This window comes from Passer montanus, unplaced genomic scaffold, assembly GCF_014805655.1.
Source record: "Passer montanus isolate IOZ18808 unplaced genomic scaffold, ASM1480565v1 scaffold13, whole genome shotgun sequence".
NCBI classification, from domain to species: Eukaryota; Metazoa; Chordata; class Aves; order Passeriformes; family Passeridae; genus Passer; species Passer montanus.
In genome coordinates this window covers 6,019,900-6,041,184 of record NW_024359832.1, presented here as the reverse complement: position 1 = coordinate 6,041,184, position 21,285 = coordinate 6,019,900, and the positions used below count along the sequence as shown (strand labels likewise).

The following is a 21,285-nucleotide window of genomic DNA, read 5'->3' as shown; positions in this document are numbered from 1 at the left end:
TGGGCCGTTTCTCTGATACTCTTTCATTATAATTTTATCAAAATACTTGCAGGAAATAGAAATCTCTTGTTAGGAAAATAAATCTGCAACTCACTATGGAGTGTAACATTTTAGCTTATGTACAGACCTTATGATTTTATGCCTTTTCTGCCTTTTTTTTCCTCCTTGTAAGGCTTTTGTTATAATGTCGTCTTTGTGCCAGCTTTGAGTAGTTTCTCACAAACAGATTTAATAAAATCTTCTTGTGAGTAGGTCTCACTGAGCATCTTGCAGAAGTTCTGCTAGAATTATAAATTTTACTAGCTCAAACTTGAACTAAAAGCACCCTGCCAGTGCTGTCATTTTGAAACCACTGACCAGTGTGGAGCTTAAATTATTTCTCGGTGTGTAATAGTCACTGTGCTTATGAATAAAGGGTCGCCTTCATGAGCAGAAGATGAAAGAAGCTAACCATGCTGCTGCTGTGCAAATCTTTGAGAGAGTAAATACTTCCTTGCTGCCTATGAATGTGTTGGATTTGCATGGTCTCCATGTGGATGAAGCTGTGAATCAGTTGTCCAGAGTACTGCAGGAAAAAAGTGAAGGTAGGGTTTAGGTAATAATTCTTACCACTAAAAATGATTCTCATTTTCTATTAAGAAATCATGATACATGGCAATATTAGAGGGAATGAATGTGCTTTAATAACATGGCTTTGTGCTGTCTTGTGTTCAAAGTACCCCAGTGGAATTGTTTTTCTTTGACATGAAAATGATTCTTGTTGCTTTCCATCTTGTCCCCCTCCCCCTGCTTCTTTGTAAATCTTCTTCCTTGTGTTTTATCCCTTTTTATTACTACTATTGGATACTTGGTCTGTCCTTCATGACATTTTTTACTGAGGTGATGATGCAAACATATGTGTCCCCATTGCATTGCTTTGTCACAACTATGTTGCTTTTATAATCTTAAAAGAAAAATTACTGCATTGGAATTCCAACAACAGTGATGATATTGTCTTCAACTTCTACATGAAAGTATGAGATTTGAGTTACCTTTCAGAAACTTCTGTATCAGTTTGTTGGCAGCATAGCTTGAGATCAGAATACTGCTGCTTCCAGAAATGTCATTTTATGCAGTTTTGCTTGAGAGCTCATTTTTTCTTGTAGTGGAGAGTTCAAGTACTTCATGAGTGTCCATGCTGAAAAAAATAAATTTTCTGCATTACTAGTTTACCCTCTAAGTTTAAGCACACTGGGAATGCTTCTGCAAGGTATTGCCACACAAACCTGATTTTTTGAAACAGCTACACCACAGAGTATAAATAAAAGTATTCAGTGGGGCTTTAGATATCTCTTGTCTTTCAATATGTGTCAGAGATAATTAAATTCCATTTTCTTGTGCAATTCCTGCAATGACATTTGTGTAATTTGAACTGTAACCTAATGCCTTTTAGAACTAAATTTCCAGAACTGTACTTAAATCAGGAATGCTGAAATTGTTAGTAGGGGCTCTCTGTTCAATCTATTCACCTAAATCTGAAAATAAAGAAGTTAATTTCACTATACATACATAGGAAAAGGATCAATACTGTGAACTTCTAATAAATAAATACATAAATAAATATAAACCTTTATATATAAAATATAAAACCTAAATGAAGTTACAGTGTGGGGAGAGTAGTTGAAAAAACTACTGATAATTCCAAACTGGCAAATCTTGACTAGTTGTGAGAATCCAGTTTAATTTTGTTTTCCTCTTTTTCAAATTCTTCATCAATTTAGATTGCTGTTATCTCTGGGAAGAGAACAATTTCTTTTGTTATCGGGGCTAAGTGCCCTAATAAAACTCATGGATTGTGTTAATCTGTTCATTTCCATGCTCCAACATAGCAGAAGATAGTCCAAATAATGTGACATAAGTGTCAAAAGCTGGATTTATGTTTTCTTCTTAATGTCTTTATTCAATAAAATGTTATTTCTTTATTCACATTAATTTAAGATAAAACATGAAACAACACAGAAGCACCACTTAAAAATGCAGTGAATGACACCCACCTCTTTTTAATTTTGCAATTTAAATTTGTATCACTGAATGTAAATTCCAGTTGAATATTAGATGACAGAAACAGTAAAGCTTCTATGAAATTGGAAGGATTTTGTGAGGATCATAATATGAATTTTGCAACCAATCTAGATTACAAAAGTTTGACTTTTTCAAAATGGGGGGAAATTGCTATTTGTATCTAAAATATGCATATCATCATGGGAAAACAAAGCTCTAAATGAGTAGTGAGAGTTTTCAGAAGAATGCATGGAAGGCTTACACTGCATGCCAAGTGTCTGCTGAGAAGCCTTTAACCGTTGCAATCCCTGCTGTGCAGAGTACCAGCAGAGTGGTGGTAAACCATACCTCAGTGTTATCACGGGAAGAGGAAGCCATAGTCAGGGAGGAGTTGCTCGCATCAGACCAGCAGCCATCCGATACCTCACAAGCCACAACTTCAGGTGAGTTTAGATTTTTGTTACTGATAATTTTTTTTTTCTTAACCCACATTTAAATAACTGAAATTTGAAGTGTAGTTTTAGAATGCTGTTAAACTACTACACAGATTAGGGCAGGTCTGCTGTTTCAGATTAAATTAAGCCAGTTGTTTACAAATCTGATGCAGTTGTGTAACACCTATTAAATGTTAGATCCTTTCCTCTGAGATAGTTTAATTCCGTATTTCCATTCAAGATTGCTAGCTTTGCTGTGAAAGTTGTTAATCCTGCTTTTTATTTGTTCCCAATACTTGCATTTGTGTTCAGTTTAAGAGGGATAGCAATTTAGTAAGTCTGGGCTGGCACCAGTGTGTTTGCTGCTTTTTATATAGAGCAGTGTAGGAAGGTGAGACTCAAAAACAGCAATGACTTCCCATTTCCTTCTTGGCTTCTACAAAATAGAAGGATGAACATCCATTTTGAAAGAAGAGGGAATGAAAGGGGAACAGGAATAGAGGAACAGAATGAATATAACCAGGAATATTGGGCAGTTTTTTCTTTTCTCAAATCTTCATCTTAGTTTCTGCTTTTTCCAGGTTCTCATATCTCCAGACACTGAAAAATCCTCCTTCAGTGTCACATCTGAGGACATAATACTGATTTCTTGACTCTCACATACACATATACTTGACTGAGGACTTTAGCACTTTCCATATGTTTGATGAGAATTAAAGGTGATGGCATTGCATATAGTTTACATGTTGAAGCTTCTTTTTTTCTTGTTTCATAGGTTCACAGAAATAAAACCAGGCTTCCTGAAAGTCATGCTGAATTGAGGAGTTGTGGAAAGAGGAATATAGAAACTGAGGTGTCAGATGACCACCGGGTAACAGAAAAAATCCCCCATGTTTTGAACAACTGCACTGGTATTTTTTAGTCCGTTTTAAAGGATGGTATTTTATAAGAACTGGTCTCAATTTACAGTAAGTGGATTTGTCAATATGTTTCCAATAAATTTTTGTGTGGACTAGAACCTTTTTTGAACCTGCAAAAGGAAGATACTTAAAAGGATTTGAAGTCTCAGAAATGCAGATTAAGATTTTTGATGAGAAATAAATGATGGTTTTAACAGAAGTTAAGGTACAGTTTTTAATATAACTATCTTCTTAGCATACCTAATCTGCTTTTGACCCTTGTACATCTTGATTGCTGTGGCTTCTGTACTTCTAAAACATATTATCTTGAAAAAAGTTATTTTGTAATTCAGAACTTTGTGCTAAACCCTTCAGAAGAGCAAAAGAGGCTGAAACTGAACAACTGCTGGTATTTCAAATCCAGTTACATACGAGTGCTGAATATTTCCAGGTTTCTTTTAAAATCTTGTGTCTTTTTAGCGGTTATGTTATAATGAGTTGACCAGTTCTGTTAACCTTACTTTGTTCTAAACTTCTCCAAATACTGAAGGAAGTTGCGTATAAGGCTTGTGCATTAAGGCCAGCTGTGTGTTTGGTAATTTGGCAGATTTAGTGTGATCTCTTAAAGGAAAACCACAATGCTGTTATTCAATTTCTTTTGGAGATCCACCTACTGGATTAAAATTGTATCTTTCTTTGTGGCTTTTTAAGTGCAACAAGCAGATTAAGATTTTTGATGAGAAATAAATGATGGTTTTAACAGAAGTTAAGGTACAGTTTTTAATATAACTATCTTCTTAGCATACCTAATCTGCTTTTGACCCTTGTACATCTTGATTGCTGTGGCTTCTGTACTTCTAAAACATATTATCTTGAAAAAAGTTATTTTGTAATTCAGAACTTTGTGCTAAACCCTTCAGAAGAACGAAAGAGGCTGAAACTGAACAACTGCTGGTATTTCAAATCCAGTTACACACGAGTGCTGAATATTTCCAGGTTTCTTTTAAAATCTAGTGTCTTTTTAGCGGTTATGTTATAATGAGTTGACCAGTTCTGTTAACCTTACTTTGTTCTAAACTTCTCCAAATACTGAAGGAAGTTGCGTATAAGGCTTGTGCATTAAGGCCAGCTGTGTGTTTGGTAATTTGGCAGATTTAGTGTGATCTCTTAAAGGAAAACCACAATGCTGTTATTCAATTTCTTTTGGAGATCCACCTACTGGTTAAAATGGTATCTTTCTTTGTGGCTTTTTAAGTGCAGCACATGCTGTTTTACTTTACAAGTGTCTAATAATGATGTCTTCATTCTCTGTGTATTGTTTGGTGATTTCCTTGTAGAAAATATGATTATGAGACATTTTAAATGTATTTTTAACATCAAAGTGAATGCTAATATTGCAGAAGTAATTGCCTAACTGGAAAATCTGGGAGTACAAAAGTTACTCTGATTTTGGTGGTGTTGCATCAGCGTCTAGAAATATCTCTGTAAAAAACCAAAACAACATAAAAAGACCCCAAACAAAACCCTTCAAAAATGAAATATAAACATCTCCACTTATGCAAGTGTTTCCAGTAAACAATCAAAACACTTTTTCAATAAAAGTATCTTCTAGAATACACCACTATTTTTATTTATATCTTTGCCTCCTGAGAGGCATTTGAATTTTTGTTGTACGGCTTTTTCAGAACAGGTGTGAGTTGTGTATTAGGAATAATATTAATAGGTTAAGGATTAATGTGAGGTATTTTTAAATTTTTAACCACTTTGCAGTAAATTTTATCAAGGAACTACATGCACATAGAGTTTGTGTATGAATCCATATGTGTGTGCAAGTTCTGCAATTTGCATGCATAAGTACTAATAAATGAAGAACTTCTGTGAGAAAAGCTGTCCACAGAAATAGGTTTCACTTGAAAATGTGTCTGTCTAAGTTGCTGACAGGCTGAAAGACATGTTTCCTGAATATATCTGTATTTACTCTAATATATACACAGTGACTGATGCATGGTAGACTTTAAAATGAGTTTGTCGTGCTTCAACAGAAACAGTAATCTTTTCTTGGTGATTTCAAGTGGAAGAATAGCTTGAGTAATACTTAATCAAAGGGACTCTTTCTATAATAATAGACTGCCGTAATAAGTTCTGTATTTTTTGTGGATACTTAGTTCACCTGAATTGTGTCCTTTCTCTGTTTCCTTCTCTCTGCACTGCTCTGGGAATCAGTGAGTGAAACACAAAAGATCTGTTTGGTCCCCAAACAGCACTAGCAGAGCTGTTTCTGCACTGCATGATGTCCTGTGTGAAGCCCACACTTCATCCTCTGTGAGAGTGCCAAAAATGGACTGAGATGCTGTTTAGGCACTCGGCCTCAAGACACTAATTCAGACTATCAGCTGTACAGGGTTGCAAATGCTAGAATTCTCTCAGCAGAGCCAAAATCTTGGTTTTGGACCAAGGGACTTTCTTCTGTTCCTGAACAGGTTTTCCTTAGTGCTGCTGTTTATAACAAATGGAGTTGCTCTCTGGGACAGCTCTTTGCAGTATAGTCCCTGTTGGTTGGCCTGGGTGGCTGTTGTGTGTTGAACTGCTTGGGTGCCCAAGCCCTACAAAGATGTGCCTGTAAACAAGGAAGTGCCAACACTTCTGGTTGTTTTGGGAGGCAGCCTGATTCACTCAGCATATTCACACCATTCCTGACATGGACAAAGACAGCTTAGATTTTAGTTCAAAAGACAAGCAGAAAAAGTTGTTGTCTTGCCCATCTGTTCGTCATAATCTAGTTGACAACTTTACCCTAGAGATGAGAAATACAGCTTTTTGCCTTCTTCTGGCTTAGCAAGTGGATGATAATGATTGCACTTGACTCTCACTTCCCCAGAAAATGCTCTGACCGATGTGCTCAGGAATATTTTTGAAGTAGCCACTTCCTGAGCCTCTTTCAAAATTACCACTGCATGCTAAAGGTGCAAGCTTAAGGGGACAAAAGAGATTAAAGAATTAAAAGTGCATAAACAGTCTCTGGGAGTGGACTAAGACTTTTCAGAAAGAATCTGTTCCTGGTGAGCTTCAGTGTCCTTTCATACTATTTTTTCATACTTTAGTCCTATTTGGATAAACACATTAAAAATGTTCAGGGTAAAATCAGCTCTACCCAGTGCTAGGAGAATTTTTCTTCAATCTGTCAATCAGCAGAGAAATACACAGCTCAAGAGCAGTTTGGAATACTTTTCTCTCTTCCTCTCTTCACTGGCTTTCATTGTGGTGCAGGTACTCTGAATGCCCTGCCTGGAGTAGACTGGTCATTTGCCTAGCATGTGTTATTTGACTACCAGCTGAACTTTGGAGATGATGACTTAAAATCATAACACTGGCAGAACCAATCTTGCCTCAATCACCTTCACAGCTCAAAATGAGGCATTGCAGTTCTGACTCAGAGAAAATGTAATGATCCTCTGAAGGATCTCAAGCACTTGCTTAAAAGCTGTGCTGAGCTGGATACAGAATAGGTCCGAAGATCAGTGCACAGAGTAAAAATAAGTAAGGTTTTATCAGTAAGGATCTCCATGCCTTCAACTACTTGCCAATATTCCAGAAAAGCAACACTGAAGTTCCTGTATTTCTCTGAATGACTTTATAATGTATTCTGGGATTAATTCTTTGAAATATAATTATTTCAAAATGGTATTTCAAAGTAGGATACATTGTAGAAGTTCCAGCTATTCTGATGTCTCTTGCAGTGAGAATCCATGAGAAATCTGAGATATTGTGTAAATTCTGTATCATTTTAAAATTGAAATAGCAGTATTGCCACCAGCACTCTGAAATAATGTACAGCTGTTTGTGTAGCACTTTCTATTCTATTCTTCAACAGCATGTGATGGTGATGAATGATAACCTTTAATATGTGACTTTTTGTGTCTTCTTTTTCAAAACATTTTAATAGTTATCCCAAGTTTTAATTTAGGAAAATTACCATTTTTTAATATACAAAATTAATACTTGTGCTAACATTGATGAGTGATCTTAGAGTAAAATGAAAAAAAAAACAAAAAGGCCAGAGGTGCAGTGAGGAAAGTTGTCTGAAGTAATGTGACTGTTGAAAACCACTTCAGTTGAATGTAAAAGTAGTAGGGTAAACATTTATTTTTTTAAAATATTTCAGGATACCTTGACAATACTTAATGACTTTGGATTTTGCTTTTAATATCATGTGGTGCATCCCCCCTCAAAACCCAACCAAAGCCCAACTGTTCATGCTGTTTCAGCTAAGTAAACTCTGCAGAGGATTAAATGAGTAGATGTGAATATGCATGTGAAAACACCTAGTATTGCAGCTACCAATTGTAAAAGCTGTTAGGACCAGTACATTGGAAGATACAAATTTCTATTTTTAAATTAAAATAAAAAATGATTTTTTATTTGTATAAAGTTGTACTTTTGCTGTTAACTATAATTTTGTTTTTTACTGAAATAGTTTTATAATTTGCATTTAGAATTTCTAATATTAAATGGAATTTACAGAATCTAGTTTAATAAAGGATTTTTGTCACAAGTATACCCTTCTGTCTTTCCTTGGGAAACTATGTTGCAGCTTGTATCAAATTTTTTCAAACAGTACTCCTGGAGTTCTGCATGAAAGCCACTGCTTGGCTTCAGGATACCATCTGTAAGGAGATGAAGCAACCATCTGCAGGCATAAAAAGGAACAGATTTGCGGCCTGAATTTCAGTGTTGTGAGTGCGAGCTGAATGCTCAAATTACTGAAAATGAGGGTCATGGTTTCAGATTTTTTTTGGCCTGAAGTAGCTGAAGAGATGCTATTCCAGGCTGGCTTACTCATGGCAGAGTGAGAGCTGCAGTGTCCAGCAAGGGGAGAGGTGGTCTGAGCACTACAACAATGGGGGTTTGAGGGAGGGAAATGTTCTGCAGGGGCCTCATTTAGCAGGAGTCTGTAGGTCAGGGGCAGTGAGAGGCTGATCCTGGAGGGAGCCCAACACTGTACCATGGTGGTTACAGAGCTAGGAAGCCTGGCTTTTCCCAAGCCTGCCCTGTTCTGGTCAGGTGCAGGTATTTTCCTGTGTATTGTCCTGGAAGTGTGGAATGGCAACAGAGACCAAAGTGCTGACTGGAGTCTAACCTGTTTTATTAGCTCAATTTGAGGACAACTTGCTGTGACCCAAGATGACTCCTGCAGAATCATTCCCATGGCTTCATTGCCTTGCAGCTTGGGTTGTGCATTTCCACAGCAAAGCCCTAACTCATAAGCTGCTCAAGAGAGCAGGGAAAACAGGTTTGGGAAGCCGAGGAAGCTTGGCAGATGCTGGTTTAAATGTGACGTGGCTGATCCTGAGCCAGGGTTATTAGACCACAGCATTGGTAGATGTCTTGTTGGTTGTGTCTCCTTACTTACAGGGCTCCCTGCTCTAGCAGTGTGGCTGAAGGTCCAGCTTGGGCATTGGTCTCTCAAATTGAAGTTTTAAAGTGGAGGTACCACTGTTGGACTTGCTCTCTATCTTGAGGCAGCTTAACTCCTACCTTTGCTGAAACATTCCATCCTGACTGACCAGTTTCTGTTTCAGTTCATGCCCTTTTTTATTCCTGAGTGCTGGGATAGTCTTGAGCACCTCTCTGCTTCCAGATGGGAGTTTGTTCTTCCAAAGCAACCCTATGCACTTCTGAGAGTCTGTCTCCCTATTTAAATAAGAGTAATAGGGTATTGTAGTCTGTTCTTACTTAGGAAAATTATTGGAACTTTAGGACTGAAAACTGTACTGTGGTAAAATAAAAATACTGCTTGAGACAAACAAGCCGTGGAAGCTTGGCAGATGCTGGTTTAAATGTGACGTGGCTGATCCTGAGCCAGGGTTATTAGACCACAGCATTGGTAAATGTCTCGGTGGTTGTGTCTCCTTACTTACAGGGCTCCTGCTCTAGCAGTGTGGCTGAAGGTCCAGCTTGGGCATTGGTCTCTCAAATTGAAGTTTTAAAGTGGAGGTACCACTGTTGGACTTGCTCTCTATCTTGAGGCAGCTTAACTCCTACCTTTGCTGAAACATTCCATCCTGACTGACCAGTTTCTGTTTCAGTTCATGCCCTTTTTTATTCCTGAGTGCTGGGATAGTCTTGAGCACCTCTCTGCTTTCAGATGGAGTTTGTTCTTCTAAAGAAACCCTATGCACTTCTGAGAGTCTGTCTCCCTATTTAAATAAGAGTAATAGGGTATTGTAGTCTGTTCTTACTTAGGAAAATTATTGGAACTTTAGGACTGAAAACTGTACTGTGGTAAAATAAAAATACTGCTTGAGACAAACAGTTTGTCAGCTCAAACTATTAAAGCATAATTAAATGTCTGCTGGTGGAACGTGTCAGGTAGCCTGACAATAGGTGGTGCCCTTGCCAATGGCATAGAGTGATGGTGGCAGCAGTTCTTGCTGTGCCCCTGCCAGAGCAGAGTTGTTTCTCTGTATGACAGGTGCTGAAGGATGTTATTACACAATCACGTGCTGTTCATTTGTTCCTCAGAGGGAGATACTGTATTTGGAGTATTATTTTGGTGAATTTTTTTGTTCTTTACAGATGGGTGGGGTAGAGTTGGTTTTCAAAATATACTTGCTGCTCTGGGCTAGAGATGGGCAAGATGAGTTCATTTTTGCACACAGGTTTGAAGATGGTAGTGTCAAGGTTTCTCCATCAGCTACCCTGGGTTAGTTTTTGCAGGTTGGATGCTTGGACACATCAGTCTGCTTGGAAACTGACATAAAGGCATTGTGCTGTTGGTGAAGTTCTGTGCCACTGTGGATATTACTGGTGGCAGTCTTCTTGCAAACCATGATGGGGAAGGTCCGCCTTGATGTTGATTGACTTTGCATCTTGGGGCCTGCTGGGCTAGCAGTGGCTTCTCATTAGTTGTCACTTATTGGTAAGCAACTGCATGGATCAGTGTTACATTTTCATTATCTTGAGAAACAACACTCTCCTTCATAGACATCTGTGGCTAGTCATGCACACTGGCCAGGAAAGCAAGCAGTGGAAATTCTCTGCCAGAGTCACAGATTTAATCAGTTTGGTCTGTAAATGGGGAAGTGGTAGCCCAGGGAAGTTGGTGTGTGGGAGCTCTCCATAATAGTGTTTGCTCCATGTCAGCTAACTCACAAGGCATTGCCTTGGATTCCTGTCTCGAAATCAGAGTAAAAGTAGGCTTCTTCACCTTCTTGCCCTTCCAGATTATCTCCTTTTACTGTCTTGCACTGCCATATAGACAGCTTTGGGCATTTATCATGATAAACATGTAAAGTAGCTACTCTGATATGCTGTAGACAGCAGAACATCCTTGGAGGGATGATGCACTCTGGCTGGCAGGGGGCTTCCCTTTGGGAGCAGGTCAGGGCACCTATGTTAGGCTTCTGTTCTGAGTCTTCTTTTGGCCTAACATCTCCATGTTTACAGACTAGAAAGGAGAAACTACCTGGGGAACCAGAGCCTGAGACTGAGCAGTGTAACTATCACTGTCTCCTTTGAAGCAGCAGCAAGTGGGAAAAGCACGTTCAAAACAAAACCAGCTGCTGCCTTCAGATTGCTGAATTTCCCAAGGGGAACCTCAGTGGCTTCTCCCATAGCTGGGGCAGGGGGCCTGGTTTGTTTTCTTTCCTGACAAGACGAATGTAGTCAGCAGCACCAACGGGGCAGGGCAAGGCCGCGGGTGTGGGGATGGAGCAGGGAGCAGGGTGTCTGCTCCCTCTGCGGGCGCCGGGGCGGTGCGTGCTTGGCGAGGCGGTGGGGCTGGGGCTGGAGCAGGCTCTAGGGAGCAGGGAGCAGGGTGTCTGCTCCCTCTGTGGGGCAGCCTGATTCACTCAGCATATTCACACCATTCCTGACATGGACAAAGACAGCTTAGATTTTAGTTCAAAAGACAAGCAGAAAAAGTTGTTGTCTTGCCCATCTGTTCGTCATAATCTAGTTGACAACTTTACCCTAGAGATGAGAAATACAGCTTTTTGCCTTCTTCTGGCTTAGCAAGTGGATGATAATGATTGCACTTGACTCTCACTTCCCCAGAAAATGCTCTGACCGATGTGCTCAGGAATATTTTTGAAGTAGCCACTTCCTGAGCCTCTTTCAAAATTACCACTGCATGCTAAAGGTGCAAGCTTAAGGGGACAAAAGAGATTAAAGAATTAAAAGTGCATAAACAGTCTCTGGGAGTGGACTAAGACTTTTCAGAAAGAATCTGTTCCTGGTGAGCTTCAGTGTCCTTTCATACTATTTTTTCATACTTTAGTCCTATTTGGATAAACACATTAAAAATGTTCAGGGTAAAATCAGCTCTACCCAGTGCTAGGAGAATTTTTCTTCAATCTGTCAGTCAGCAGAGAAATACACAGCTCAAGAGCAGTTTGGAATACTTTTCTCTCTTCCTCTCTTCACTGGCTTTCATTGTGGTGCAGGTACTCTGAATGCCCTGCCTGGGGTAGACTGGTCATTTGCCTAGCATGTGTTATTTGACTACCAGCTGAACTTTGATGGAGATGATGACTTAAAATCATAACACTGGCAGAACCAATCTTGCCTCAATCACCTTCACAGCTCAAAATGAGGCATTGCAGTTCTGACTCAGAGAAAATGTAATGATCCTCTGAAGGATCTCAAGCACTTGCTTAAAAGCTGTGCTGAGCTGGATACAGAATAGGTCCGAAGATCAGTGCACAGAGTAAAAATAAGTAAGGTTTTATCAGTAAGGATCTCCATGCCTTCAACTACTTGCCAATATTCCAGAAAAGCAACACTGAAGTTCCTGTATTTCTCTGAATGACTTTATAATGTATTCTGGGATTAATTCTTTGAAATATAATTATTTCAAAATGGTATTTCAAAGTAGGATACATTGTAGAAGTTCCAGCTATTCTGATGTCTCTTGCAGTGAGAATCCATGAGAAATCTGAGATATTGTGTAAATTCTGTATCATTTTAAAATTGAAATAGCAGTATTGCCACCAGCACTCTGAAATAATGTACAGCTGTTTGTGTAGCACTTTCTATTCTATTCTTCAACAGCATGTGATGGTGATGAATGATAACCTTTAATATGTGACTTTTTGTGTCTTCTTTTTCAAAACATTTTAATAGTTATCCCAAGTTTTAATTTAGGAAAATTACCATTTTTTAATATACAAAATTAATACTTGTGCTAACATTGATGAGTGATCTTAGAGTAAAATGAAAAAAAAAACAAAAAGGCCAGAGGTGCAGTGAGGAAAGTTGTCTGAAGTAATGTGACTGTTGAAAACCACTTCAGTTGAATGTAAAAGTAGTAGGGTAAACATTTATTTTTTTAAAATATTTCAGGATACCTTGACAATACTTAATGACTTTGGATTTTGCTTTTAATATCATGTGGTGCATCCCCCCTCAAAACCCAACCAAAGCCCCTGTTCATGCTGTTTCAGCTAAGTAAACTCTGCAGAGGATTAAATGAGTAGATGTGAATATGCATGTGAAAACACCTAGTATTGCAGCTACCAATTGTAAAAGCTGTTAGGACCAGTACATTGGAAGATACAAATTTCTATTTTTAAATTAAAATAAAAAATGATTTTTTATTTGTATAAAGTTGTACTTTTGCTGTTAACTATAATTTTGTTTTTTACTGAAATAGTTTTATAATTTGCATTTAGAATTTCTAATATTAAATGGAATTTACAGAATCTAGTTTAATAAAGGATTTTTGTCACAAGTATACCCTTCTGTCTTTCCTTGGGAAACTATGTTGCAGCTTGTATCAAATTTTTTCAAACAGTACTCCTGGAGTTCTGCATGAAAGCCACTGCTTGGCTTCAGGATACCATCTGTAAGGAGATGAAGCAACCATCTGCAGGCATAAAAAGGAACAGATTTGCGGCCTGAATTTCAGTGTTGTGAGTGCGAGCTGAATGCTCAAATTACTGAAAACGAGGGTCATGGTTTCAGATTTTTTTTGGCCTGAAGTAGCTGAAGAGATGCTATTCCAGGCTGGCTTACTCATGGCAGAGTGAGAGCTGTAGTGTCCAGCAAGGGGAGAGGTGGTCTGAGCACTACAACAATGGGGGTTTGGGGGAGGGAAATGTTTTGCAGGGGCCTCATTTAGCAGGAGTCTGTAGGTCAGGGGCAGTGAGAGGCTGATCCTGGAGGGAGCCCAACACTGTACCATGGTGGTTACAGAGCTAGGAAGCCTGGCTTTTCCCAAGCCTGCCCTGTTCTGGTCAGGTGCAGGTATTTTCCTGTGTATTGTCCTGGAAGTGTGGAATGGCAACAGAGACCAAAGTGCTGACTGGAGTCTAACCTGTTTTATTAGCTCAATTTGAGGACAACTTGCTGTGACCCAAGATGACTCCTGCAGAATCATTCCCATGGCTTCATTGCCTTGCAGCTTGGGTTGTGCATTTCCACAGCAAAGCCCTAACTCATAAGCTGCTCAAGAGAGCAGGGAAAACAGGTTTGGGAAGCCGAGGAAGCTTGGCAGATGCTGGTTTAAATGTGACGTGGCTGATCCTGAGCCAGGGTTATTAGACCACAGCATTGGTAGATGTCTTGTTGGTTGTGTCTCCTTACTTACAGGGCTCCCTGCTCTAGCAGTGTGGCTGAAGGTCCAGCTTGGGCATTGGTCTCTCAAATTGATGTTTTAAAGTGGAGGTACCACTGCTGGACTTGCCCTCTATCTTGAGTCAGCTTAACTCCTACCCTTGCTGAAACATTCCATCCTGACTGACCAGTTTCTGTTTCAGTTCATGCCCTTTTTTATTCCTGAGTGCTGGGATAGTCTTGAGCACCTCTCTGCTTCCAGATGGGAGTTTGTTCTTCCAAAGCAACCCTATGCACTTCTGAGAGTCTGTCTCCCTATTTAAATAAGAGTAATAGGGTATTGTAGTCTGTCCTTACTTAGGAAAATTATTTGAACTTTAGGACTGAAAACTGTACTGTGGTAAAATAAAAATACTGCTTGAGACAAACAGTTTGTCAGCTCAAACTATTAAAGCATAATTAAATGTCTGCTGGTGGAACGTGTCAGGTAGCCTGACAATAGGTGGTGCCCTTGCCAATGGCATAGAGTGATGGTGGCAGCAGTTCTTGCTGTGCCCCTGCCAGAGCAGAGTTGTTTCTCTGTATGACAGGTGCTGAAGGATGTTATTACACAATCACGTGCTGTTCATTTGTTCCTCAGAGGGAGATACTGTATTTGGAGTATTATTTTGGTGAATTTTTTTGTTCTTTACAGATGGGTGGGGTAGAGTTGGTTTTCAAAATATACTTGCTGCTCTGGGCTAGAGATGGGCAAGATGAGTTCATTTTTGCACACAGGTTTGAAGATGGTAGTGTCAAGGTTTCTCCATCAGCTACCCTGGGTTAGTTTTTGCAGGTTGGATGCTTGGACACATCAGTCTGCTTGGAAACTGACATAAAGGCATTGTGCTGTTGGTGAAGTTCTGTGCCACTGTGGATATTACTGGTGGCAGTCTTCTTGCAAACCATGATGGGGAAGGTCCGCCTTGATGTTGATTGACTTTGCATCTTGGGGCCTGCTGGGCTAGCAGTGGCTTCTCATTAGTTGTCACTTATTGGTAAGCAACTGCATGGATCAGTGTTACATTTTCATTATCTTGAGAAACAACACTCTCCTTCATAGACATCTGTGGCTAGTCATGCACACTGGAAAGCAAGCAGTGGAAATTCTCTGCCAGAGTCACAGATTTAATCAGTTTGGTCTGTAAATGGGGAAGTGGTAGCCCAGGGAAGTTGGTGTGTGGGAGCTCTCCATAATAGTGTTTGCTCCATGTCAGCTAACTCACAAGGCATTGCCTTGGATTCCTGTCTCGAAATCAGAGTAAAAGTAGGCTTCTTCACCTTCTTGCCCTTCCAGATTATCTCCTTTTACTGTCTTGCACTGCCATATAGACAGCTTTGGGCATTTATCATGATAAACATGTAAAGTAGCTACTCTGATATGCTGTAGACAGCAGAACATCCTTGGAGGGATGATGCACTCTGGCTGGCAGGGGGCTTCCCTTTGGGAGCAGGTCAGGGCACCTATGTTAGGCTTCTGTTCTGAGTCTTCTTTTGGCCTAACATCTCCATGTTTACAGACTAGAAAGGAGAAACTACCTGGGGAACCAGAGCCTGAGACTGAGCAGTGTAACTATCACTGTCTCCTTTGAAGCAGCAGCAAGTGGGAAAAGCACGTTCAAAACAAAACCAGCTGCTGCCTTCAGATTGCTGAATTTCCCAAGGGGAACCTCAGTGGCTTCTCCCATAGCTGGGGCAGGGGGCCTGGTTTGTTTTCTTTCCTGACAAGACGAATGTAGTCAGCAGCACCAACGGGGCAGGGCAAGGCCGCGGGTGTGGGGATGGAGCAGGGAGCAGGGTGTCTGCTCCCTCTGTGGGCGCCGGGGCGGTGCGTGCTTGGCGATCCCGCCGGGCCCTGAGGCGGGAGCCGCCCGGAGCCGCCGCTTCCGGGGCGCGGAGCCAGGGAAGGGGGAGCCCCAGGGCGGCTGCAGCGGGGCTCCTGAGGGAAGAGGCTCCCTGCGGCACCTCCCTGCTGTGACACGGCGCAGCCCGGCGTTTCCTGGGCAGAGCCAAAGGAGGAGCCAGCCTTTCCCGAGGCAGCTCTCCGCAGGCCCGGCCGCCGCGCCGGGAGCGCCTCGGCGGCTCTGAGCCCTGGGTCGGGCCGCGGGCTCGCCCCGCAGCCGGGACAGCCTCGGGTGAGGGGTGGTTTCACAGGGAGACAACTAGCGCCGCCTCCACGCTCACAGCAAAGCCACTGGCGTTAGGTTTGCGTTAGATCCGCGTGGGGGAAGGAAGTGTCAATGTCCCCCCGGGAGAGAGAAAATGGCAAAAGTCAGAGTTTAGAGAAACAGATGTGGGTTTGCACGTTCTGCACGTTGTCCCTTTGAAAATTTAAGAAAAAAAATTAAATTAGTCTCCTTTAAAACAGAATAAGCACACATTTTATGTGTTGCTTATATCTCTATTGCTAGACATAAGCAGCTACTAGCTTTTTTTAATAATGATCATCTAGGACAGGAGAAAGGCTTGTAGCGTTAAATACAGTCCGTATCAAGATTTACTTCCAGAGCATTGCACACACCACACCCTGTGAGGCAGACCAAAATCAGAGCTGAGCGAATCTGAAAACAAAAAGGAAATCAGGCAGGGGGGACAGGAGCAGCTTCTGCCAGTCAGAGAGGTCTGCTCTTAGCCCCAGGTCTGCTCCCTGAGGTGGAAATGTCCTCCCAGAGTGCCAACAAAAAAAAAAACCCCGCAACCAGGCAAACACAGAAAGAATCATTTTCCTTCAGTAGGGCAGATGGGTATTTTGGAAATTGTACCTGATTTGGGGGAAGAAGATTGAGTTAGTTGTTAGACACTGGAACAGGTTGCTGGGGGGGCTCTTGGACACCCCAAGACTGGCATTGTTCAAAGCCAGGTTGGATAAGGCCTGGAGCAGGCTGGTCTCGTGGGAGGTGTCTCTGCCCATGGCCTGGGAGGCTGGGACTGGATGATCTTTAATGTCCATTCTAACCCTTAAACATACTATGATTATATGACGTGACTGCTTTTATGCTAGGCTTTCTCAGAATGAGAGACGGGAGAGTAAAGTAACCCTCAGTGCAGTTCCTAAGCACGCTTCACTTTCAAGAAAGGGGATGTAGGTTTTCATGTCACTCAGGAGGAAATCACTTCCTGTATATTGTCCACTAGTTCTGCGCTGACATCACGGGAGGAATTGTGCTAGGAAGTTAGGACACCAGAGTCTGTGTATCAGATTCCAAGAAAACTTTCAGTATGTAAATGTTTTGTCACATAGCCCATGTTCCTGACAACCTGATCTCAAGAGAACTATCCCAGAAAAATAACTAATTAGTGACCTCTACACAGTGGGGAAACATGAAAGTAATAAAGAATAGTTCTGTAGTTGAGATAGCAGAAAGCTGTGGTCCCAGAAAGTGGGGAAATCTCTGCCTGCCTTCCCTCAGAAGTGTATGGGTTTAATGCACGGAGCTGCATCAGTCTTCAAAAGAGGCTGGATGAATGGAGATGACCGCACCCAAATCTTGGCACCAAACCTGTGTTTGATCATTGTTTGCACAGCTCAGGGTTTTCGGTTTTGGTCCTGAGAGGTCTGTGCTGCTCAGGCATGCCCAGGTCTGCTTTGCACCTTGTGTCCATCTCAGCACTGCACCCAGAAACTAGGAAGCTCAGGGCCAAATCCTGCAGAGCAGGAGTAGCTGGAGGGCTGCTCTGTGCCACCTGAAGCACAGGGCAAGCCTGTCACTGAAGAGGAAGAGGCAATGGCACGGGAAGGGGCTCGGAAGCTGAGCTGAGTTGGAAGTTGAACTTAGCAACTCAGGAAGGAGGCAAGAGAGTCCACAGAGAAGAGGTGGCATTTCAAGCATGTTCCTTCATTTAGGCTTCTCTGGAGGGCTTTGACTCACCTTCTGAAGGCCTCTAGTTCTGCCCACACAATGTGTCAGGAACCTGCCTTATGCTAGATTTTGGGTTCTGCTTTATCAGGCTTCAGTTTGTGCCCCTTCACTACCAAACCTGAGGGGTATCTAACCCACAGTGTCGGGTTCCTGAGGAGCTAAAGCCTAAACTCATGAAGGCGTAGTAAATAACGTGTGAGAGTTTTACCAAAATCCGTATAGGAAGTGCTTGTGAGACTGCGTTTTCATTTCCTCTTTCAGATTGCGTGCTCTCGCAATGCGTAATGCAGAAGTTACTGTGCCTGGTTTGCTTCAGAGACTCCCTTAGCAATGCTCTCTGCCATGCCGTGAGGAAGCCTCCCTTTTGCTGAGGTATCTGTTCCTGGGAGGAGAATTACTTCACTTCCAGGCTGAAATGTGTCTGGGCGACCTACCTGATTTCCCCTATACTGCCCAGGAACTTAGGGGAAAGCAAATAGGCACATCCCAGTTTTCCCAACACACAGCTGGCATCTTGACCACATGCATTTTTCCTGCCTCCCTTTGAAAATTATACCAAAAGAGAATCAGGCTCAAAAGAGCACGTCACAATACACTTCACAAAATAAGTGTATTTCTTCTTGTATTTTGTTTATATGTCTGTTGCGGTGGCTGGACATGAGCAATAATTAGCTTTGTTTTGTGTAATTTAATGATCATCTAGGACAAGAGAAAGGCTTGTAGGGTTAAAGAGTGTCATAGTTTACTTCCTGAGCATTGCACATACCACGCTATCCCTATCCAATGCAGACCAAAATCTCAGGTGAGTGAATCTGAGAACTAAAAGAAAATCAGGCAGAGGGGACAGGAACAGCATCCTTCCTTAATCTCAACCCCATCCTTCAACACCAGCAGCTTTCTCTTTTCTCCAAGAGGGACAAAAAGCAGTGGATTAAGAGGAAATGTGACTTTTCTTGTAGACTGACCCATGTCAAGACTGTGGGTAATGTTATTTTGCATAATTTCTTATAAACCCTTAGTTGCTTGTGGTTTAAGACTTTATTTTTGCTCACAGGCTACTTCTCGATGCAAAAATAAATTGCAAGCCTTTGCTCCGCCCCCATAAATATTTTCTGCAACAAGGTGTTTGTTTCTGAAAGTCACAGATAATGACTCATAATGAGTTTTTTAAAAAGGAGAAGCAATGTATTTTTAATGTATTCACTATTTTCTCACAGCCAGATGTTCTGCTTCATTGCACAGCATGAAGAGGTGGAAAGGAGCAGAAAAACTGCAGTAAGAAAGACAAAAAACTCCCAAAAGCCAATCCAACAAACAACCAAGGATCAAGAGAAACAGGTCAGATGTCAATTTTGCATCTAACTTTGGAATTACCTACATATGCATGGAGCTGAGGGTCTTTTGTTGGAGTTCCAGGTCTTTTAGAAGTGAAATAATGGATCAAATGCATGAAGCACTTGTATTACTGGGAAAGGTCTCAAATAAATAAACTATTTTTGGGAAATTATTGGGTCAAGATAATTCAGGAAATGTAGTGGAGGGAAATGGTGGAAATCAAGACGTGTTACAGCATGTCTGTTACTCTACAGTTTTTTTTCTTTGCTGAGTTCACTCAGTTCAAAAGTTGTTTATGAAGTATTTTACAGATGGATGCACTCTTTCCCAAATGCAAACTACTTAGCCAGATGGCTTCACATCTGGATTAATCTCAGCATGAAACAGAGAAGAGTAGTTGCATTTTTAAATATCTGCTCTCTGTACCAGACCTAAAATTGGTGATGATCACCAAAGACATTTATATCAGTATAATTTGCAAATAGTATTTATTTCTCTACTTCTGACAGTTCTGAATAGTTCTGATGGAAACATTTCAACATGTTTGGGTGTCTGATTTGCTTTATCACAATTGCAATGGAAACTTACTGCCTGATTGCTTATGCTGGTATTGGGAAACCCAAACCCAGTTAAAAACAGATGAATAGATGCTTAATGTGAAAATGAAGAAACACAAGTTCTCACATAAACTGGTGAAGCGCAAAAGCCCCTTATTAAAAATCTTGTCTCAAACTAAGAGGAAGATTGAAGATTTTAAGAAGATAGTATTCCCAAAATGCCTTCTGTTAGCCTTCCTTAACTTCATCGCTTTTGATAATCAACTGAATTAATTTCATTTTGTAGGGAAAAGAAACAAATTGATTTGCCAGCCTAACTGTGCAGCACTGCTCTACAAGCTTTGCATTAGCAGGTTTACAGCATGTTTACATAGGCTATATTCTTTTTATATTTTTGGCACAAGCTGCCTTTCTTCTACACATAAATTGTCTTTTTGTTTCCTATTTGCTTTATCTTGTAAATTATTCAGTTGGTTTTTAATCTTTCTTGGAACCAGTGTGACTTTATCTTGGAATGCATTGTACAGTCATAATGTTAATGTGGACCAATTCATTAGCTGTCTTCAGAAAGTTTCCATCCTGCAATGAACATAAAATGCATGGCAATAGATCTGGATCAGGCAGTCTGTTGCTACTGCTTCTTGGTTAGACGTGGTTAGAGATAATTTCACTGAGCCCAAAATACTTGCTGAAAAGGACTTGCTTTCCACTCTGTACCTCTGGGTTTCAAGGCTGCTTGGGAAGCCAGTGCTCGTGCCTCTGCCTGAGGACCAGACATTCCACCACACTGGTCATCCAGGCTCTTTGCCTTCAGCTCAGGGGCAGCTCTCCTGCTGTGCCAGTGCACTTGGGCTGCTTCAGGAGAATGCGACAGGAGTGCCCTCCCTGCAGTCTGATCATACAAAGTGGACAACCTCTTGTACTGATGGATCCTGAAGTATAGACCATAGACACTTGAAATCCTGAACCTACCATCACAGTTTTGCTTTCAGTGTTGTGGGATCTGGCCAGCTCAATTTGTCTGTGCTGAGAAAGGTGAGAGTCTCAATGTCTGTGGTGCCTCCACCTGCTCAGCCTCATTGTGCTGGTAAAAGAGAGGACATATATGCTGATAAAATGATACTACTGATCAGTTTTGACCAGAACTTCAGAGGGATCCTCACTGAATTACAACAAAGCCGTGTACACCAATGCTGAATCAGCCCAAAGTGCCTGCCTTGCATTTTTGCACAAAGTCAGTTAAACATGCACACTCTTCTCTGTAAAGGCAGGGCCATATTCCAGGCAGGGCCGTATTCCAGGTTGCAGAAAAATCCCAAATGTCATTCTGCTACCGGAGCGTGAATTACACGTAGCCATGCCGGGCAGTTGTGGATCTGCACCTTTTCTCCTTGACTTGTTGTGCTGTGACATTAGCCCCTGTAGCGGGGAGGAGGCAGCTGTAGGAGCAGCAGAGTACAAAGAGAAAGCTTTCTGCAGCCTGGAGGGTTTGCCTCCCTCCCCCACCGACAAGGTTTTTACATCTGCTCCCATAGTCACCAAAGAGAGAAAGATACACCAGCCCACA

The 21,285-nt window shown here is 41.3% G+C and overlaps 1 protein-coding gene across 4 annotated transcripts in view; it reads left to right on the top strand.

Annotated features, from left to right (window-relative positions):
• The window catches only part of N4BP2 (NEDD4 binding protein 2), a 32,769-nt gene extending 28,683 nt beyond the window's left edge, over positions 1-4,086 (top strand). For all 4 annotated transcript variants that reach the window (XM_039698787.1, XM_039698784.1, XM_039698785.1 and 1 more), the window contains 3 exons: positions 416-584; positions 2,360-2,483; positions 3,250-4,086. In XM_039698787.1, the coding sequence (XP_039554721.1) occupies positions 416-584; positions 2,360-2,483; positions 3,250-3,295 (339 nt within the window). In that variant the 3' untranslated portion in view covers positions 3,296-4,086. The remainder of the gene's footprint in view (positions 1-415; positions 585-2,359; positions 2,484-3,249) is intronic.
• Positions 4,087-21,285: the final 17,199 nt, after the last annotated feature.